This window comes from Carassius carassius, chromosome 30 (assembly GCF_963082965.1).
Source record: "Carassius carassius chromosome 30, fCarCar2.1, whole genome shotgun sequence".
In the NCBI taxonomy this organism is placed as follows: Eukaryota; Metazoa; Chordata; class Actinopteri; order Cypriniformes; family Cyprinidae; genus Carassius; species Carassius carassius.
Window position 1 is genome coordinate 19,349,635 of NC_081784.1, and position 22,822 is coordinate 19,372,456.

A 22,822-nucleotide genomic window follows, 5' to 3' on the forward strand; every position below is an offset into this window, starting at 1 on the left:
AGTTTAAACAGTCAAACCAAAAATTATTCAGACACCAGGTATATTTTTTGATATATATAGCAAAACTGTAATAATGTGAGAAATGTTGAAGGTGTTTGAATAAATGTAGGTTTGATTGTATATTTCATTTTTACATTGAAGACTATCCAGTGCTATTTTACATTTAATTATTTGGTTTCTGTACCTTGACATCTACAAACTTGAAAAAAACTTAAACATTGTGTAAATAGCACAAATATATAAAAATAAACGAACATAAAATTAAACCATTTCAAACAGGGCCCACTGGTACAACCTTCAGCGGGGCCCCGCTGACCCCAGCTACGGCCCTGCTCACGCCTGTTTCACACATACTCCGTCTGCGGTGCGCTACTCGGTACGTAAAAGATCGCTGCACCGCTGCAGACGCAACGCTCCTGGAACGCAACTGGAATCCGTTAACATGGGTGTGTAAAAAAATATGCAACGCATATGCACTGCAGACGGAGTATGTGTGAAACAGGCGTAAGGTTGTTTGCACCTTGTGTAATGTGGAATTAGTGACAGAATTAGTTTACAGCTTTTTCAAGCACTTTGTGATACATTTTGGAAGCAGGAGATGAGCCCCTTTTCTAATGCACCACCTTGCTTGATAAACCCCTTCTCAAAGACTTACTGTTTGTCAATTTTATTTGGGTAACACACATATTCTGAATGCATTCGGCAGAATTCAAATGAGCCATTTTAATCTAGATTAATATAGATTAATCTAGATTAATTTCAAGATCACAGTGAGATTAATGAGATGCCCACCACTAGTTATAATACATATTTCTATTTTTTTTTATGCAGTCAGTTCATCAAATAATCTTTTGGGAAAAAAATCACTGTTTCCACAAAAATATTTTGTTTATTCCACAAAAATATAACTGTTTTCATCATTGATAATAAATATAAATGTTTCTTGAGCACCAAATCAGCATTTTATTTAATTATTTCTAAAGGTTCATGTGACACTGAAGTCTGGAATAATGACCACTTTGTATCACAGGAAATTATCTTACTTCTTGTGATACAAAGGAAATTACATTTAAAAATGAAAATAGAAATGTTTTTATTTAATTAATTAAAAAATAATTCTAATAATGTTTCAAAATGTTTCAAAACATTGAAAATCATTCTGACTGCAAACTTTTAGACAAAGTGCATATGCTTTTCGCATTCACTCTGAGTTTGTTTATTGTTATTGTGCTATAGGAGAATATAGCTATGTTAACAGCTAGAAATACATAACTATATGACGTGACATGCCATTAAACACATTCTTCTCAAGTTCACTTTGCAAGCTGTAATATTTATGTACATTTTATAGAATTGTGTGTGTGTTTCAGGATTAGTGGGTAATAACAAAGCCCTGGTCAAGTTCATGACGACGTCTATCTTCCTCTACATCGCTGTGCTGCTTCCCGCCATCGCTTTTGGCTCACTCAACGATGAGACCACTCGGGGCGAGATTGGTGATCACTCACACACACACATACGCTCTTCAGACACCACATTTCCACACACACAAACACAAACTGAGCTGCTTTCTCTCTTGATTAGATGTTCAGAAGACGATCATCGGGCAGAGTATAGGTGGAATCATCTACTCGTTGTGTGCTGGCTCTCCTCTCGTCATTCCACTGACCACAGCACCCATCGCTATTTTCATCAGCGGTATGTACATGTATGCCTCCACATGCAACAATAGATGCACGTTCACATACACACATACCTTGACTCTCGTTTGAGGTCTGGTTTTGAACCATTCTTTGTTTTTGCGGTATGTTTAGATGAGCACTCATTGTTTGTCGAATACTTTAACGGTGTAAGAGAGCTCTGCTAACCACAGGATGAGGTGGAACAAGACTCTTAATCTCACAAACAGCAGGATGGGAGTCTGATATGGCCGTCATTTGTTTGGGGCGAAGTTTGATGTTTGCCCTGGCTGAGAGGAGATTTCCTCCTAAAGCTCATTCCTGTGGGCTGTCACCAGCGGGAGGGTTGCCCTGAAAAATGGTTTTGCTCTAGTAAAACGAAATTCTGTTTAGGTAAAAATGCACAGATGAGGACAGAACTGCCAAATCCATCTATAATAATAATATTTCCCTATGAAGGATCTTGTCTTGTGGTTTCTCATGGAAATAACTGAAGGAATTCTTTAAATGTTTGGAAGCAGCTCTTTAAACATCAATCGTGATTGATTGTGTTTCTGTTCATTTGGAAGACTCCTAATGACCTCAACATTGTGTTGTCGCTTCTCTGTGTTTGTCTCTGTGTGGCTGCAGTGATTAGGGGGGTCTGTGATGATTATGAACTGGACTTTGCAGCATTTTATGCATGTATCGGCCTATGGAACAGCCTCTTCCTCATCATGGGAGGAGTTTTCAACCTTAGCCTGCTTGTTAAGCTTTTCAAGAGGTCAGACACACACACACACACACCTACAAATATACATAATTGTGCAGACGCCACTGCTTGAATACAGATATGTTTTTGAAATTTATGTTTTTGACCTACAGGTCGATAGAGGAGGTGATAGCTTTGTTCATTTCCATTGCTTTTGTAGCAGACGCAGTTAAGGGCACCATCAAGAGTGAGTGCTACATTCACACATACTGTATATACCCAGCTGAACCCTTTCAAATAATCTGGATTTCTGTGTGAATGATTCTTAGATTATAGTCTGATTTTAACAAGAAATATTGGGGAGACTGGGGCTAGTTGTTATGTTGTAAAATCAAGACTTTCTTTGTTACTGCCCAGGAAAAACGACACAGCTCATTTAACACATGAAGCTGTTTAGTTATAATGGGAAGATGCTGTCACACTTCTCCAGTCATTTCTTACAAACGACTGCAAGCTTGCATTCAGACCTCCCTTCATCAGATCCAGAACTGATGGATAGTTCTTCTATTCTTGTATTCTTATATATTTTTTATGTAATTTATGCCTGTGATGTTAAAGCTGAATTAGTCCATTCTCCATCATTATTCCAGTCTTCAGTGTCACATGATACTCCAGAAATCATTCTAATATTCTAATTCGCTGCATAAAAAATATTTTTCTTATTATTATCACTGCTGAAAACAGTTGTGCCGATTAATATCTTGGTGGAAACCATAATATGTTTATTTCAGGATTCTTTAGTGAATAGAAAGTTCAAAATAAAAGCATTTATTTAAAATATTTTTAATGAGATGTACCTATATATATAAGTCTTAATGATTAACAATATTAATCAATTTAATTCATACTTGCTGAATAAAAGTATTAATTTCTGTCAACAGAATTTTTTTTAATTAAAAATTATATCATAAAAATGTGAAATATCAAAAAATGTCCCAATTTAAAAGTGACCATTTTTCCTGTCCTGATATATATAAAAAATATACAGCAGCCTTTTTCTGAAAATTTCAATCTATGAGTTAAAATGTACTTTCATGATATACTCAACCCTTTGGAGGATGTATCTTACAAGCATTATCACAGCTTAAAATTACTGCTGGGCAACGATTACATTCTTTTGTAAAAAAAAATCGCAATTAATCGCATTATTGTCTGTGATAAGTCGCAATTAATTGCATTGTTATGCACAAAACTAATAATGCATCCAAAGGTAGTGTATTGTGCACTTTTTCATTTAAAAGTAGTCCTACTGTTATATGAACAAACGTGCAATAACATTTGGTTTGCAAACACTTTAAACAAATAAGTTGCTTTTATTCCTTTTACATAGTAGCAGTTAAAATATTTATTATAGCCTAAATCTCTACTTATAACATGAATGTAATTAAATTAAATATAAAACAAGCCATTTGTCACTGCCAGGACATTAACGTTTTTATAGAAAATATTTTATAGTTTGTTATAGAAAAACAAGTTTTGCTCTGACTACAGAGCCTTGATCATAACATTATAACAGGCACCTTCCTATTAGAGACCTGTACGATCACGGGACCCATCACAATGGAGTGTGACACGATAATAACGTGTTAACTTGCCCAGCCCTATTTAACATTTAAAACCTTACAGTTAAAAGATTTATTTAAAAATATTGTTATGTGACAGCTTCCCCATGTGACTGGCCTTATTTAGAAAGGCACACACAAGCCATTTTGCAGTGCCATGTCTTTATTGAACAAATGTGTTAAACAATCAAGATAACCTCTACTATAATAACCTTTTGAAAAGAAGGTAATTGGACTCAGTGGGTTTGACCTGCCATGCTGAATGGAAAGCAGCATGCTACTTGTTCCTCAACAAAAATTGAGCTCAATAGCAATCTAGTCTGATCAAAAAGGACTTCAGGAAACGTCAAAAGAAGAACTCATGAAACTCAATGTTTGCAAAGGATTTTGGAAGATTTATGCATATAGTCAGGCAGATTAGCACTATCAGTTCAGCATTGCTGTGCCTCCTTGAAGCCAGTCTGAGGTGTGCTGAAACAGCTTCAATAAATAGAAAACGATCACCATTTGCCTGTAAAATAAAAACAAGCATTCCCTAAAAACTGCCGTGCCACAAATACTGTACCAGTTTCAAGGAGAAATCACTGGATCTCTAAAGAATAAAGAAGTGACACTGAACCAGAGATGTAACTAATTAATAAATATTAGTGCTGGGAAAGGATTAAGTATAGAGTATACAGGTGCATCTCAATAAATTAGAATATCGTGGAAAAGTTAATTTATTTCAGTAATTCAACTCAAATTGTGAAACTCGTGTATTAAATAATTTCAGTGCACACAGACTCAAGTAGTATAAGTCTTTGGTTCTTTTAATTGTGATGATTTTGGCTCACATTTAACAAAAACCCAACAACAAATTAGAATATGGTGACATGCTAATTAGATAATCAACTCAAAACACATGTAAAGGCTCCCTGAGCATTCAAAATGGTCTCTCAGTTTGGTGCACTAGGCTTCACAATCATGGGGAAGACTGCTGATCTGACAGAATCAGAATCAGAAATCAGAATCAGAAAGAGCTTTATTGCCAAGTATGCTTGCGCATACAAGGAATTTGTTTTAGTGACATAAGCTTCCAGTAAACAGACACACAACAACACACAGAAAAAAAAAAAAAAAAAAAAAAAAAAAAAAATTACGGGAGAATTACAAATTGGCAAATAAATAAGTGTATAAACAATTGTGCTATAAATGATAATGGAATAGGATCGAGTGAGATGCAGGAATGTTCTAGGATGGAGGGGTAACAAATAAATATAAGGATATTGCACATTTTTGCATAAGCATAAGTTGTCCCTAAGACAATCATTGACACCCTTCACAAGGAGGGTAAGCCACAATCATTCATTGCCAAAGAAGCTGGCTGTTCACAGAGTGCTGTATCCAAGCATGTTAACAGAAAGTTGAGTGGAAGGAAAAAATGTGGAAGAAAAAGATGCACAACCAGTTGAGAGAACCGCAGCCTTATGAGGATTGTCAAGCAAAATCGATTCAAGAATTGTGAAACTCGTGTATTAAATAAATTCAGTGCACACAGACTGAAGTAGTTTAAGTCTTTGGTTCTAATTGTGATGATTTTGGCTCAGATTCAACAAAAACCCACCAATTTACGATCTCAACAAATTAGAATATTTCATAAGACCAATAAAAAATTAAAAAAACATTTTTAGAAACTTTTTGGCCTTCTGGAAAGTATGTTCATTTACCGTGCATGTACTGAATACTTGGTAGGGGCTTCTTTTGCTTTAATTACTGCATCAATTCAGCGTGGCATGGAGGTGATCAGTTTGTGGCACTGCTGAGGTGGTATGGAAGCCCATGTTTCTTTGACAGTGGCCTTCAGCTCATCTGCATTGTTCAGTCTCTTGTTTCTCTTTATCCTCTTGACAATAGCCCATAGATTCTCTATGGGGTTCAGGTTTGGTGAGTTTGCTGGCCAGTCAAGCACACCAACACCATGGTCATTTAACCACCTTTTGGTGCTTTTGGCAGTGTGGGCAAGTGCCAAATTCTGCTGGAAAATGAAATCAGCAGCTTCAAAAAGTTGGTCAGCACAAGCAAGCATGAAGTGCTCCAAAATTTCTTAGTAAACAGGTGCAGTGACTTTGGTTTTTAGAAAACAAAATGGACCAACACCAGCAGATGACATTACACCCCAAATCATTACATTTACATTTATTCATTTAGCTGACGCTTTTATCCAAAGCGACTTACAATTGCTATATATGTCAGAGGTCGCACGCCTCTGGAGCAACTAGGGGTTAAGTGTCTTGCTCAGGGACACACTGGCGGTTCACAGTGGATTCGAACCCGGGTCTCCCACACCACAGGCATGCATCTTATCCACTGCGCTAACACCACCCCTATCATCACAAACTGTGGAAACTTAACACTGGACTTCAAGCAGTGGGCGGCAGTGGCTCAGTGGTTCATGTAGGTTGTCTACAAACCGGAAGGTTGGTGGTTCGATCCCCGGCTCCACCTGACCAAGTGTCGAGGTGTCCTTGAGCAAGACACCTAACCCCAGTTGCTCCCGATGAGATGGATGGCGCCTTGAATGGCAGACACCGCAGTCGGTGTATGAATGAGTGTGTGAATGGGTGAATGTGAGGCAAATTGTAAAGTGCTTTGGATGGCCATGTGGTCTGTTGAAAGCGCTATATAAATGCAGTCCATTTATCTTTGGGAAGTCGTGGCCTAATGGTTAGAGAGTCGGACCAATCGAAAGGTTGTGAGTTCGAGTCCTGGGCCGGCAGGAATTGTGGGTGGGGGGAGTGCATGTACAGTTCTCTCTCCACCTTCAATACCCCGACTTAGGCCCTTGAGCAAGGCATCGAACCCCCAACTGCTCCCCGGGCGCCACAGCATAAATGGCTGCCCACTGCTCCGGGTGTGTGCTCACTGTGTGTGTGTGTGTGTGTATTCACTGCTCTGTGTGTGTGTGTATTCACTGCTCTGTGTGTGTGCATTTCGGATGTGTTAAATGCAGAGCACAAATTCTGAGTATGGGTCACTATACTTGGATGAAGGGAAGTCGTGGCCTAATGGTTAGAGAGTCAGACTCCCAATCGAAAGGTTGTGAGTTCGAGTCCCGGGCCGGCAGGAATTGTGGGTGGGGGGAGTGCATGTACAGTTCTCTCTCCACCTTCAATACCACGACTTAGGTGCCCTTGAGCAAGGCATCGAACCCCCCACTGCTCTGGGTGTGTGCTCACAGTGTGTGTTTGTGTGTGTTCACTGCTCTGTGTGTGTGCATTTCGGATGGGTTAAATGCAGAGCACAAATTCTGAGTATGGGTCACCATACTTGGCTGAATGTCCCTTCACTTCACTTCACTTCAACTTAGACTATGAGCTTCTCCACCCTTCCTACAGACTCTAGGACCTTGGTTTCCAAATGAAATACAAAACTTGCTCTCATCTGAAAAGAGGACTTTGGACCACTGGGCAACAGTCTAGTTCTTCCTCTCCTTAACCCAAGGAAGACGCTTCTGATGTTGTCTGTGGTTCAGGAGTGGCTTAACGGAGAATACGATGACTGTAGCCAAATTCCTTGACACTTCTGTGTGTGGTGGCTCTTGACCCCAGCCTCAGTCCATTCCTTGTGAAGTTCACTCAAATTCTCTTCCACAGTTTTTCCTTCCACTCAACTTTGTTAACATGCTTGGATACAGCACTCTGTGAACAGCCAGCTTCTTTGGCCCTTTTGACAAAAACTTATCAGGAAAATGGTAATAATGGAAATAATGATAATAATAATTTAAATTTAAATTAAATAAAATGATTAAAAGTGTTTATATAAAAATAATAATTGTAAAAATATATATATTATTATTATTATTTTTTTTTTTCAGTAGTGACCAACATAATGCTCTTTGAGAGTGGTGACATTTGCACTTTTGATAGTTGTTTATGAAATGAGATCAGATTGAATCATCGGAAAACAGCTTGATAAAAAAAACTCTGATAAGACACTATTAAATTATTATTTTTTTTTTTTAAATATACCTAAAATAAATGAAAAGAACATAAAACTCTCCATACCATTGCTAAAGCATCATTGTGGCTGTTATGGATTGCGGAGCAAGTGTAATGATATGGGGCTGTTTTGCTGCCTCAGGGACCAACACATTCCTAGTTATATCAGGAGCAGAATGTCAGAGCGTCTGTTTGTGATCAGAAACTCAAAAGAAGTTGGGTCATTCAACATGACAATGATCCAAAACACAGGAGTTAATCCACAACAGAACGCTTCAAACAAAAGAAATTCAGCACTTCACAATGGCCAAATTAGAGTCTTGACCCCACTTCCTTCATTTCCTCGAAATGTTCTGCTGTGATGCGAAACAGGCCATTCTAGAAAGACATCTAAAAAATGTGCATGAACTGAAACCATGCACATGTGTTATCAGCAGAAAGCTTTGGCTGATGTTATTGGCAGTAAACAAGATTCCACAAAAATTCTGTCAATAATTGTGATCGTTTAAACCAATTATTCAATAAAGATGTGGCGCAGGAAAAATGTTACGCTTTGGAAGCAATTCATGCTGACAACTTCAAAAAGTTTACGCAATATACACAACAAACGTATAAGATGATTTTAGACTGTACTTTTTATGCAGTCTTACCAGTACAATTGCTCCTTTTTTTTCTTAGAAAGGTCAAATAAAATAATATAAATTATATAACAAATAAATTATAATTAATATTTTTTAACTAATGCAATCATGAATAAATAAGGTGTAATTATTTGAAAATTTTCAAAGTATTTTTTAGTAGTGGTCATAACAATGATCAACAGAAAGCATCGGTTGATACTGTTAGCAGTAAACAAGATTCAAAAACTAAATTCTTAAAAAAAAGAGTGCACAAAAAAGTTTTACACTTTAAAAGTCTGACATTTGCAATACAATACATACAGTAAACATATAATTTAGACCATAATATAGTTTCTTTTTTTTTTTTTTTTTTTTTTTTTTTTAAGCAGTCTTGCCAGGACAATTGCACCTTTTTTAAATTTAGTTACATTTTACTCTTCTCAATTCCAATTTCTGCAGCAAAAACTACTAGCCTAACAAATAGAAAGTTCAAAGATTATTAAAGACAAGTGAACAGTCGGTAAGAACAATTGAACAAATTACATGCAACATCACAAACAAATATCAGACCAGTGTCAAGTTCGTCAGCTGTCCCGTACATCCTTTCATGCTGGTTCCGGGCCATCGGGCAGTCCTTATTGTCGAGCCTGCGTACTGTATACTATGCGTTCATTTTAACCTATTCTTACAGTTTAAAAATAGTACCCTATGTTGATATCTCTTTTCCAGTCTTTCAAGAGTACTACCATGCTCCCACTTTGGCCAATGGGAGTGCAGCAGAGCTGAATCGCATCAGTGGAAGTTTACATTCAGGGGAACTGAACCTGACAGAGACAGGCCCCGTGTCCCTCCCAGAATCCTTCATTCTGTGCACACGGGCACGGCCTCTTCTCTGTCTCCTCCTCATGCTGGGCACACTGTGGGTGGGATACACACTGTACCAGTTCAGGAGGAGGTGAGGAGCTCTCCCAGTCTCACACACACACTGATGGGGATTTTAAAGAGTGATACAAGACTGTTTTGACACCCCCATATTTCATTTTTCCTGGCAGTCCGTTTCTGCATGTGAAGATGAGAGAGATTCTGTCCGACTGTGCTCTGCCTATCTCAGTGCTTGTCTTCTCTTATGTGGGATCATACGTCTTCAACGACATTGCCTGTGAGTCACTATATGTGTTCATGTCGCACACACACCGGAACTAATGCATACATATGCAAACATTACAACTCTTCAATACTGTTCTCAATTATTATTATTATTTTTATTTATTTTGTATTTATTTTTTTACCTTTTCCAGAATAATATATTGAATATTTTCTGGCATGAGTTATTTTTGTTATTTGCATTTGTATAAATTTTTTATTATTAACTATATATTTTTTCAGTTAATTATATCATATTTTTATATTCTTATTTAAAAAAAAGTTTAGTGTTTTTGTTATTGTTTTGTCAAAACATGTTTCTTTATATTATTTTAATATTTATTGTATCATTATTTATATTATTTCTCTAGTGTTTTGTTGGTATTTTTTATTTTTTGACACAAAACTGTAATTTTATATTATTTATATTTCATTCGTTTTTTATATTTATTATATTATTTCTCTTTTTATCAGTATGAATTATTAATGCTATTGTTATTTTTATTTGATGTGAAAAATCATTCTTTATCATTTGCATTCGATTATTTTTTTTTTTTTTTTTTTGTTATTTAAGTTATTTCACTTCATATTAGTCATTCAGTATTAATGTTTTGATCATAATAATAGTATTTAAATCAAGGTAAAGAAAGTGAACTCATTTATGGTATAATTTAAGCAAAAGAAAATCGAAAAACACTCATAATGATTACACTGCTTTATGTAAATCATATTTCATATTTTTATCATATTGGGGGATTATCCTTGTGTCAAAATTCAGCATTTAAGCAGCAATTTTAAAATGAGATGCAAGCATAGCAGAAAAGATTCTGTACTGAGAATCAGTTAAATTTTGGCTCAATTTGAGTCCAGGAAGGCTTGCCAAATTGTACGGCCCTACCAACACACACACACACACACACACACACAGACACACACACACACACACACACACACACACACATACACACACACACACACACACACACTCCCTCTCTTACTGCCAGAGCATTACAGAAGAGCCAGTCACTCTGACTATCACTACAGTATTCCTCCAACTCCTCTGTCATCATTTTGGTGTGGGAGTTTAACTTGGTTATCAGAGTGAGATTTTACTTCTTACCTCAGGCCCTTTAAACGTTCACTGAGGGCTCCAATACTGCAGTCGAGAGGCTCATATTATCAAATTAGATCAAATCACAACCTCTCAGGAAAAGGCCAAACAGTCCAAATCTTTGCAGTAGTGTTGTGCTATATAAATATTCCCCAAATCTATTTGTATTTTATTTCATATCCTCCCCAATGTTTTCTTCCAAGTAATATGTTCCAAGTAATGCTATCATGCTTTGGACAACTTGGTTGTGCCCTTTTTTGCTGCGTTTTTTTTTTCTATAGCCATTTTTCTAACTATTGAAAAATGTAAAGTATAGTATTGTAAAGTGACATGATGGAGATCCCACAGTGCAGAGGATCTGTAATGGTTTGTGAGCTGAGGTTCACTCTGTTATTTGTTCTCTTCTAGTGCCGGTGTTTAACTTCAATGAAGGTCCGGTGTTTCAAATAGCCCCACTGGATAAGCTGAGCGGGGCGAGTGTCCTGAGTGCAATGGGTCTGGGCTTCCTACTGTTTCTCCTCATCTTCATCGACCAGAACATCGTAGTTTCTCTCACAAATGCACCCGAAAACAGGTACACCTCTTTTGAAATTAGTTTCAGCTAGACTTTTGTTTTGAAAACATCTCGCCACTCATACAAGTAAAACTACAGATTATTAAAATGAACTTGACTTAAAGATTAACCCAACCAGGCACAATGTGATAAATTATAAGCAGACTATTTCATGTTGAGTAGTGTTTGCACTTACAGCGATTTATTGCATTCTACACTCATTTATTTCCAAAGAGCAACAAATGAGCAACACAACCTAGTTCATCTTTATGTAAATTATCATTACGGTATTTAAAGGTTAAGAAAGTTAGCAAAAATTCAAACGGAAGGGAAGTGTTTAATTTGACCCTCTGACTTCGATTGTATAAAGTGATATGTCATTTAAAATAATTTTTTTTGTTCTAATAAGGCAGTGAACAGAGTACACATAATTGTCTTAGCTAGAGAAAGTGCTTTGGGGTCCAAGATCCACACACTAATGTACTCTTTTTACACAAATGTTGTGAAATATCATTGCAATTTAAAATAACTTTTTTCTTTTTTATATATTTTTATACATACATATATACATATATATATATATATATATAATTCATTTCAGTCTTCAGTGTCACATGAAATTTATAAATAATTCTAATGTGCTGATTTGGTGCTCAGAAAAAAAGAAAAAGAAAATTGACATTATAAATGCCTTTACTGTCACTTTTGATCAGTTGCATCCTTGCCAAATAGGAGTATTAATAAAAATCAACCTCACATTTTTGAACAGTATTTCAGGTTATTGCATGACAACATTCAGCCCAATGAAAGTGAAATCTCATTGGTCCTGCCCTACCTAGCTGCATATTAAACATCAACTATATTATGATTGGCTTTCAGCATGGACATAAAAATTATGCATTGCTGGAAACTGGTCCCTTTGTACCTCAGTAGGCGACAGATTGTGCGGTGGTTTTAGAGTAGGGCACCACCGTTGAACACTGTTGAGTCGTGACTGTGTGTGTGTGCTACAGGTTACAGAAGGGCACGGCGTATCACTGGGACCTGACTCTGTCTGGCTTGATTAATATTTTGATGTCTGTGCTGGGCTTACCGTGGATGCATGCTGCGTTCCCGCACTCCACTCTGCACGTCAGACAGCTAGCCATCGTGGAGGAACGAGTGGAGGGAGGACACCTCTACGAGACGTGAGCACACACCACAAACAATTACACTCACTATCAATCTGTGAAGCACAAACATTATAGTAGCTATTGGCACAGTGGGCTTGGTTTTAAATGACTCCTTTGAGTGTGTACGTGTGCGTGTGTGTAGTATAGTGAGTGTGAAGGAGACACGGGTGACCTCGCTCGTGGCTAACATCCTGATAGGTGTGAGCTTGTTTCTGCTGCCGGTGCCCCTGCAGTGGATTCCTAAGCCTGTGCTCTATGGGCTCTTCCTCTACATCGCTCTCACCTCAATTGACGGCAATCAAATGTGCGACCGCATGGCTCTGCTACTCAAAGAACAAGTGAGTGTGCGCATGTGTGTCTTTGATGAAAACAAAGGCAAATAAAAGTCAAAGGTACTGTACAAATAAGAACACAGAAGAGCACTCTTTGTGCAAATATAGCAACGGAGCGCCCTCTGCCTGACATAGATGGAAATGTCTTAGGATCCACTGATGCATTTTGTGGCTGGAACTTTGTGCATTTTTACCCATGCGTAAATGCCCTCCAAATGCGTTTGTGATGGATCAGGAGGTGGTGTGAGATTTTTTTATTAACTATTAACCTATTAAACCTATTTTTATTAACAATTAAGTTAATATAAGTTTACGCATAACATAAAATATTATTAAATCTAATCTAATTTAATATATTATAATACATTTTATGCTCAGTAAGGCTGCATTTATTAAACAGTAATATTCTGAAATGTTATTGCAATTTAAAATAACAGTTTTGTATTTTAATGTATTTTAAAATGTAATTCATACATTTGATGGCTAAGCTTCATTACTCCAGTCTTCAGTGACACATGATCTTTCAGAAATAATAAGCTGATTTGCTGCTCCAGAAATTTCTTATAATTATCAAGGTTGAAAATAGTTGTGCTGATTAATTTTATTTTTTATTTTTTTTTGGTGGAAACGTACATCATTTCTTTCCAGGATTATTTGATGTATAGAAAGTTCAAAAGAATAGGATTTAAAATATTTCATAACATTATAAATGTTTTTATAAATACTTTGCTGAATAAAATTATAAATTTCTTAGAAGAAGAATTCTTAAAAAAAAACCTTTGAACTGAATTGTATTTTAACTTTTTGCCCAGCATAATCATGGACATGATCTTCATTAATTTACATATAGCCTGGCAATAGATCAGATTTCTGTCTGTATAATGGAGGCTCGTGTATGTGGCCAGGTGTGTGTGAAATGTCCATATTTAACCCATCGTAGTCCCATCAGTCAAGATGTTGAGGGGTACTGGTATACGGTTTGAATTGTCCGCATTATGATAGCTGTAACCAATTCTGTCTTTCTTTTCTTTATCTCTCTTTCTCAGACGTCCTACCCCCCCGCTCACTACATCCGCAAGGTGCCGCAGAGGAAGATCCATTACTTCACTTTCCTTCAGATGGTGCAGCTGCTTTTTCTGTGTGCGTTTGGGATGTGCCCTCTCCCGTATATGAAAATGATCTTTCCTCTGCTAATGTTTATCCTCATACCCATCAGGTGAGAACTGAAATGCCTTTAGCTCCAGTCTGTTTATGTTGCTGTGCACATGCATGTGTAATAAATGGTGTTTGTTAAAGATCATACTACAGAATGATGAACGATGCTTCACATCATGTGGCTTGTCCATGATAGAGGAAAGAAAAAATCTTTTGAAGTTCTCAGAAATGATTCTGTGTAGTCATGTGCTTTTCATAGATTTTCAAAATGTCATGTGGTGTGACATCAAGTAACAATATATTTTTCCTTACACTGTGAATACTTGTGAGTGACACAGAGAAAAGACAACATGATAAAGTATTAATATAATAAAACAAATAGAACCAGTACTTTATTTCCGAGGTCAAATTTATTTTTAAATACAAATATAGTGACTTATTACTATATTTTTGGTCAGTCACAAAACAGAATACTTTAAAACCTAAACTAACCTTGTCTTGGCATAAAAAGGTCAAACAATCTAATATTTTCAGAGACTTGCTGACACACAGTCTTGTCCTGTTTTATGCCATTTTTCTCTGCATGTTTGTTGCAGCACATGATTTGGTAGCAAAAGAAATGTTTTGAAGTAAAAAAAAGGTTTAAAATGTATTAATATATATTTTTTGGAATCAGTAAGGTTGTCTATTCAGTAATTCTATAAACAATTGTATTTCTTAATAAATAATTATTAATTAATTTGTTATTATTATAATAATTGAATAAAAATGCATTTATTAATAAAACAAATATTTTTAAAAAAATCTAATATATATTTTCCTAATTATCTATTTGTATGTAATTAACATAGTTGTAATTGTGTCCCCATCTCAGGAACTGTCTTCTGCCCAGGATCATTGAGGCTAAGTACCTGGACATTATGGATGCACAGCGCATGTAAACGCATGCACACTGAGCCTCTGAGCAAAGGATTCTGGGAATTGTATTTCTATAATGCAAAACTCTGGGATGAAAAACAACCTGATTCTAGTGTTTAACAGCAGACATTCTGACGAAGCACTGCAGTACTTAGAGAGAGATTAGAAAAGAAGGATATATGAAGACAGAACAAGAGAGGGGGAAGATAAGATGCCTGTTCAGAACAGAGTATTAAGACAGACCACTGTCTGACTGTTGACCTTGGTCAGTCAATGCTTCTCTCATAATCTGAATAGTACACCAAAGCCCCCCCTTCTATTCTGATGTATCCATGCATCACAAACACTTCATCTTTGAGATGTAGGAAACACATCACACATATTCTGAACAACTGCGCCATGACTAAAATACACAAGTGTTTACTCCATCTCTGACCATAGTGTTCTCTACACAAATACAGCTGGTTTTGAAAAAGAGACTGAACCGAACCTGTAGCAATACCTCTTAATGCTGAACATTGATGCGCACGCACACACACACACACACACACACACACACACACAAACCCAGTGCAAAACCTCTCATACGTCAAGTAAAAAAGCTGTCAATGGCAGATTTTCCAGTGCATTTTGGTACATATCAGTGCAAATAAGTAATAATGAAGTGAGCATGGACCAAAAGAATACACTCACCTTAGGAAACTGTGTCTCATAGCAATATAGCGGATTATTAGAGGCTATCAATATTTTAGAGTTTTCTAAAGAGAGTTTTCCTTCAAGGTAAGGGACTTCTAGTTTGGATACCCACTGATGTGTAGAGAATGTATCCTAAGCGCTGGGGTTTCAGGGAAATGGACAAAATCAAGCAGCATTTCTGCAGACCTTTCTCACTGCTGAATGGACTCTTTGTTTTGTGCATCTGTGACTCCACATCTGTGTACCTTCTCCAGTCACACACATACACACAAACAGAGGCATGATTATAAACAATACCCAAAAGAAAGGCACTTAAGCGCACACTTTATCTGTTCATATCACAATATATTTAAAACAGAGAAGGCATGCCTTTTTTTAAAACATTGCAACTTTTGATTTGTATTACTATTATGTAATTTGTTGTGTTATTATTAAAGGCAACTGGAAATAATGGTCAAATGAAGGTATAGTACCATTATATCCCTACTTCGTAATTGTTTATAGTTGTTCGCAATCTTTCTGAATAAAAGAAATCGGAAGACGCAGATATCTCTGATGATTTTAACCCATCAAACCATGTTACATTCCTAGAGAGAGTGGCATTATAAACGAAGGCACACAAATTGTCAAATTGTCACACAAATTGAAGGCAAACAAAAAGACACTGTTTGACTAACTGTGGGCAAAAAAGCGAGCACCTGTGCACTTAATCATAGGCAATGAGATAAGAGAAAGCAGAGAACCAGACTAGACTGATTTTTGTCATGGAAAACTTTAAGTTTCAGAGAGATAGAGACAGATTAGATGAACTGTTGAAAGGGTTGGTTTTCTCTTGAACATCTTGCTCCACTCGCGTAATCATCATTCATGTTTCTCTCTATCTCTTCCCTGTAACGGTATCATAGTTATTCTCCTTGAGTCCAGACCTCTGGTGTAGAAACAAGCTCCCTTTAGTAATCCTGTTCGTCATTGGACATCTCTCAGTATTTACTGTAATATTGAAGTATTCAGCTTTAATTTGTGATTGCTCACACCTGGGTGGGATATGTTGACAAGTTCTGTTCTGTGCTGTTTAAATATTGTTTTTTTTTTTTTTTTCTAATCATGAATGTATACTGTGTAGATTTTTATATAGCACATAAAAAGAGATCCATTGTCGAACTGATTTTGTCAAACAGATAAGCTAAATTTGTAAACTGCAATATGTAAAAACTATGGTAAATAAGAGACATGTTTATTGGAAGGATAGTGTGGGTTTAATAGGGGCATGCTATACACTGAAATCTAGATCATTTCAAGCTGATTGCCAAATAAAGAGATATATTGATACCCATCTGTTTCAGCTCTCTATTTATGTTGGCTACAGTTGATTTTCATTGCTAATCACTACAATTTCTTTCTTTTCTTTATTCTTCAGATAGATAGATAGATAGATGGAAAAATAGTAGTACTAGTTCCAATTACCAGTGTTTATTGCATTTTATTTTCATTTTATTATTGCAGCCTTGATTTAGCTCATTCAAGACAAATCATTCTGAAATAAATATATTTTAAATATTTTATCTCTCAGCTGGATGTTGTATATTGTTAATAAAATGCTATTTGTTAAAACCAAATTCCGTATATGTGTTAAAAATGAAATAAATAATAATAATAGAATACTTTTAATTCGTTCAAATTCACTTTTTTGGACCACTTAATGGCAATGCTGAAGTAATAAACCAAGTTTCAATACATTTGATTCCTCATTGCTTTAAAAAGTTTCATTTTACCATCACGAGTCAAAACATTTCTACGTGTCATGATTTTAAGGTAACCGTCTCTCGTCCCATCAGCTAATCCCCAAGTCATCGGTTTCCTCCAAATGCCATCGGTTCTCGGCTCTTAAGAATCGGACTCGTCTGAAAGAGACGATTCTAGATTCAGTCGACCGAATCAAAAAAAGTTCAGCTGGGTATAGTATTTCCCAACCGAATGGACGAAAAGATCCGGTTTGTGCAACCGATTCATTGAAAAGATCCGACTCAAGTCAAGCAGAATCGGAATCCCTACTGTGTGTACTTTGTTCTGCCATTGCGTCCAACAGCACGAGCTTGTTACGAAAACACCTGAACTGACAACTGCTATTTTGAGCGTCCTTTAATATCTCGCGAACTGTCTGTTCTGTTGCACTGCTCTGGTATCACTCTGCTCGTGCACGCATTCCGTGGTGTTGGTCGTGGACGCGCTTTGTGATGAGGCCGTGGAGGTGGGTTGAGTTTGCAGTGACTGTGACCAGAAGCAGATCTCTCCTCCTCTCTCTGCCGGGGAAACACGTGCGGAGCAGCAGGCGGCACCACAGCACTCTCATGGCTGAAGAGGCCAAAAAACTGGCAGCTTATGCAGCTGTAGATAACCACATACAGGTGAGATTGTGCGTTTGCCTTCGTTGTGACACATTAGCACTAATGTTAACGTTACTTATGTTAGTTTAACAGGATAAACGGGTGTAGCAAACACGATGCGTATCGATGTAACGTGTCTCGCGACAACAGACCGACAGCAACGTTACTGCTGTTTTGTATTTGCTAAGACCAACTGTTCTGGCAGTTACATTATATCGTGAGTATCCGCTGTTACACTTAGCTAGCTGTGATGCTACATGTTCGATGCATAGGTTCGATTTGTAGTGAAGTCAGCTAGAAGTGTGTAGCTCAGGTGACATCAGTTCCGCTGCGGGGTTCTTTACACATACAATAAGGTAATGCTAATTCTGCTCAAATTAAACGTTTAGCAGTTAGCATGTTTGGAAAAAGCTACGTGTTTGTAACGGGTGGTGTCTATGTGGACTGTGAATAATCTATTGGGGGTCAGTCGGGTGATTTAAGATGAATCAATCAGTGGTACAAAGTAGACTAGCAGTTTGAACTTTGAGGTCTGCAAACTTCAGACTTTTGCATACTTAAAAAAACTGACTACGTTTAGTGCATTGGCTGTGGTATTGTATTTCCAAAGCAGTGGTCATTAAAGGGACACTTTTTTTTCCCTGTGAATTGTTCTAGATATGTTTAGTAACATGTTCATATACAAAAATGCTATTTTTGTATGTGTAAATTATAAACCTCATTGAAAATTTACTAAAAATAAAACTGCTCCAATAAACTTGGTTTGGTTACATCTTATCAACACTCTCTAGAAATTGAACCCATGAGCATTTTGTTTTTTTAGCGCCATGATGTGCTATTTCAGGTTAAGCATCTCCTTTACTGACCCTTTGACCCTTTTATTATCAGTGTTGTGTTTCCCTCATGTGTGACTGTTTTGTTTGGTTATGCTTCTATTTGGTTGTACCTATATAAAATGTGTCTTTTCATTTTTCTTTCAGAATAATCAGGTAGTTGGAGTAGGCAGTGGCTCAACTATCGTCTATGCTGTGGACAGGCTGGGTAAGACTTTTCATCTAATATTATCCACTCATGCTTCAAGCTCTCAACCATGATAACTGCTAAAGGAAGATGCTTTCTCCTTTAGCTGAGAGGGTCAGACAGGAGAAGATGAATATTGTGTGTGTTCCTACATCTTTCCAGGTCAGTACAAAACGACATTTGGAGCTATGACACTAGATAACACCTGTGTTTTATGACTAACTGATTAGATTTATGTTGATCCAGGCCCGTCAGCTGATTCTGCAGCATGGTCTCACTCTGTCTGATTTAGACAGACATCCTGAGGTGAGTTTGGCCCGAGACTGCATGAGGACGGCCAGCTGGAATGGGTCAATTGCATTTGCTTCAGGAAGACAATAGAGCAGTAGAAAAATATTTAGACTACAGCTCAAGTAACACTTATCGAATGGACAAATTTAATAAAACAATGCAATGCTGGTCAGGCTAATTAAATGCATGATTTGACTCTTGATAAAATGTTGTTGGGCTGAAATATCAAGTAACAGCTTTAGTACGGCTGGTTTAATTTATCACCTGAGTACAGTGTTTTTTTTTTTTGGTCTTTTAGCTGGATGTAGCGATTGATGGAGCCGATGAGGTTGATGCTGCTTTGACGCTGATAAAAGGAGGAGGGTATGATTGGAAAATCTGTTTTTCCCATTTCTCTTCATTTTCATTTGTGTGAAACCCCAAGGTGTCATCAGGCCTAGCCTCACATCCTTATCTTTTTCCCTTCCTTCCTCAAACTAGAGGATGCTTAACCCAGGAGAAGATTGTGGCTGGCTGTGCCAAACACTTCATTGTCATCGCAGACTATAGGTATGTATGTGGTGTCTAGCAGATGTTTTTATCCAAAGTGACTTCATCTCATACATTTCCCAGGAAAGCAAGCCACTGCATTGCTAGCACTTGAAGTACAATATTTGGTATATATTTAGCATCCCATAATTACTGTTGATCATACTGCTGATCACAGTGTGTGATTGCTATAATTATATGAGTCTTCCACTAGAAGTTCAGAAGTGTTTGTATGATGTCATTTTGTTGTTTGTGTGGATAGAAAGGACTCGAAGGCCCTGGGACAGCAGTGGAAGAAAGGTGTGCCCGTGGAGGTCATTCCCATGGCCTATGTGCCTGTGTCCAGAGCCATTGCCCGGCGCTTTGGAGGAGACGCTGTGCTGAGGATGGCAGTCAGTAAAGCTGTAAGAGATTCTTACTAATGGATCTTGAATTACAGTTGTGTTGTTTACATTTTAAGGTTTCTTTTTGTAAAAACTTCTTATACGTAAAAAATTACAATGTCCTGCTCTAAAATATGAACAAATTTTTATTTGATTTCATTTGAATAAAAAAAAGCTTGATTTATTGTAGAAAATAACTCATTATATTTGTCTTTTCTGCACTAGTTGGTGTTATTTGGGGTATTATAATGATATAATACAATAATAATATTTTTTGACATCCTCCCAATCTGTTTTAACCTTGATTTTCCCAGAAAGGAGCAATGTTCCTTGTACGTCCTCGTAATCATCTCATTAAGCTTGGAATGTGGGCTTCTATGAAATTGATGGTCCAGTCATCTGATGTTTTTTCTTTACGATATTTAACATTAGGGTCCAGTGGTTACTGATAACAGTAACTTCATCCTGGATTGGAAGTTTGAACACGCACAGAACTGGAAAGAGGTCAACACAGCCATCAAGATGATCCCAGGTCAGTAATGATGATGAACACCTTTCTTTTTCTATACTGTTAAAAAGTGTCAGTGTTTTTATTTTAAAGAAGTCTGTTCTGCTCACCAAGGCTGCATTTATTTGGGACTTTACTGGGACTTTTGAACAATACAACATGTCTTTGCTGAATAAAATATTTATTTCCAACTGCAAACTGTTTAAAAGTAGTGTATGTATTCCTAAGCACAAATGAATTGTCTCTCTCTTTTTTATTAAAGGTGTGGTTGAGACGGGTTTGTTTGTGGGGATGGCTGAGCGGGTGTATTTCGGTATGGAGGACGGGAGTGTCAAGACTAGAGACCCTCCTGTCAACTGAAAAGATATTTCCTCTGCTCTTGCAGTAGACCAGCCTGCACACCTCAAGTGCCGTTCAAACACACTCTGCCAGCTCTTTCCCTACATCTTCTGTTACAGAAACCATCTGATCGTCTGATCAGTACCTCTGATGATACTTTGCACATGGAATATGGATTTTTACACAATAATCCAACATTAGATTCTCAGACCATTCAGATATTTCAGTTTTTCCTCTCATACCCTCTGTCTTATGTTGGGCTGGAGTCTACAGTGACTGTCCATAGTGTACATCTACAGTGTCAGCTTGCCTTCTGTGCTTCTTTTATGTAGCCGTGAATGTTGTCTTACATGGGGGTCTGTAAAATGTATGAATACTGTGGCTTGCGTCTGTGCCTCCATCAATGTATATTTACACAAAGCATAGTTGCTAGCCTCTCCAATGCATGCAGCTTTAAAGAAAATCTCAATCACACCCAATTTCATCATTAGTATAGTTTCTGTATGATTGTTTTGATTCTGTTTTGTTGACTGAATATAACAAATTTCCTCAGATGCTTCTGAAACCTCAAGTGAAACTAGTGGCTTTTGCCAGCACGCAGCGGTCGGTTTAGTTCAGTGATCAATCATTTCAGAGCATTTTGCCTCTGGACAAAAAAAAAACAAAAATCACTATTTGAAGTTGTGAAATGCCAGTTGGCTTTTGATATTGATTTTGTTTAATTTTTCGATGTGCCTGTGGCCACGAACACAGTGTTGTCACAAGATGAAAGCAGCAGTGAGTTGGTGGGACAGCTGAAAGCCTTAACTTCTGTACTTTTATTGATCTTCAGTTCTGTTCATGAAAACTCTTCACAGAGGTCACTGTGATTTTTAGGTAGGGTACTACTTCAAATACCAGCTTGTTTTACTTTACCAATTTTACTGTGATACTGAGGTTTTCAAATGTTGTGCTTCACACTGAAAATCAATATTAAAACTGAACCAATCAACTATAAACTATGTTCGTTATTTGCGTCTGACGTGTTTACTGGACCAGTATGGCAAAACATGGCTTAAAAGATTATTTAGCAAACCACAAGAGGACGCCATATACATTACGCAATACCCAGTCTTTATCATATAAACACAAATTAAGAACGGGAATGCTCAAGCTTTCCTAAACTATTTGTAAATGTATTATTTTGGAAACATTACGGTTGTTAGGATATAATTGACGTGACTTAATGTAAAATATATTTAAAAAAAAAAAAGCCCCGGAAATAAAACTTTCAAACATGACCTCACTTTTTATCCGCAAAAAAGCGGCCACGTCGGTCTTTCCATCCTTGTACTTTTTACCCAATCAAGTTTCGCCTCAGAACAAATTAGCAACGCCCCTCCGTTAGAAATCGCTGTAACGATTACTTTGATTGACAGCGCGTTAGACCAATGGGTTGACAAGACTCCTTTCGCGACTTCCGTAAACATACCAATGAAAAATGTTGGAGGCAACCCTACTATTTTATTGGTTAAAACTCTACGGTCTAGCCAATTAAATACTTGGAGAAGATGGGCATACCCGCTCTGGGCTGCCTTTCCTTCCGCCTATATTTCTGAGTGACAGGAAAAGTGCCCAATTGAATGAAGCGGCTGGAGGGCGGACCACGTCAACAGACCGCACTGTAAAAGACAGTGGCAGGAGCAATCAAAATCTGCTTA

The 22,822-nt window shown here is 37.2% G+C and overlaps 2 protein-coding genes across 7 annotated transcripts in view; both read left to right on the plus strand.

The window, feature by feature from the left end:
- LOC132110833 (solute carrier family 4 member 11-like) overlaps window positions 1-15,561 on the plus strand; it is a 94,458-nt gene extending 78,897 nt beyond the window's left edge. For 5 of the 6 annotated variants that reach the window (XM_059517833.1, XM_059517835.1, XM_059517836.1 and 2 more), the window contains 11 exons: window positions 1,371-1,496; window positions 1,585-1,698; window positions 2,310-2,442; window positions 2,544-2,617; window positions 9,319-9,544; window positions 9,642-9,748; window positions 11,252-11,417; window positions 12,410-12,583; window positions 12,711-12,906; window positions 13,947-14,116; window positions 14,930-15,561. In XM_059517833.1, the coding sequence (XP_059373816.1) occupies window positions 1,371-1,496; window positions 1,585-1,698; window positions 2,310-2,442; window positions 2,544-2,617; window positions 9,319-9,544; window positions 9,642-9,748; window positions 11,252-11,417; window positions 12,410-12,583; window positions 12,711-12,906; window positions 13,947-14,116; window positions 14,930-14,996 (1,553 nt within the window). In that variant the 3' untranslated portion in view covers window positions 14,997-15,561. Of the gene's footprint in view, window positions 1-1,370; window positions 1,497-1,584; window positions 1,699-2,309; window positions 2,443-2,543; window positions 2,618-9,318; window positions 9,545-9,641; window positions 9,749-11,251; window positions 11,418-12,409; window positions 12,584-12,710; window positions 12,907-13,946; window positions 14,117-14,929 lie in introns of those variants that run through there. The other variant, XM_059517838.1, reaches the window with a different exon arrangement.
- A 2,168-nt stretch (window positions 15,562-17,729) lies between these two features.
- Window positions 17,730-22,120, plus strand: rpia (ribose 5-phosphate isomerase A (ribose 5-phosphate epimerase)). Its single transcript, XM_059517839.1, has 9 exons — window positions 17,730-18,074; window positions 19,034-19,094; window positions 19,180-19,235; window positions 19,320-19,379; window positions 19,663-19,727; window positions 19,845-19,913; window positions 20,155-20,296; window positions 20,708-20,807; window positions 21,046-22,120. Exons 1-9 carry the CDS (start codon window positions 17,904-17,906, stop codon window positions 21,141-21,143), a joined length of 822 nt encoding a protein of 273 aa, XP_059373822.1. The 5' UTR covers window positions 17,730-17,903; the 3' UTR covers window positions 21,144-22,120.
- Window positions 22,121-22,822: the final 702 nt, after the last annotated feature.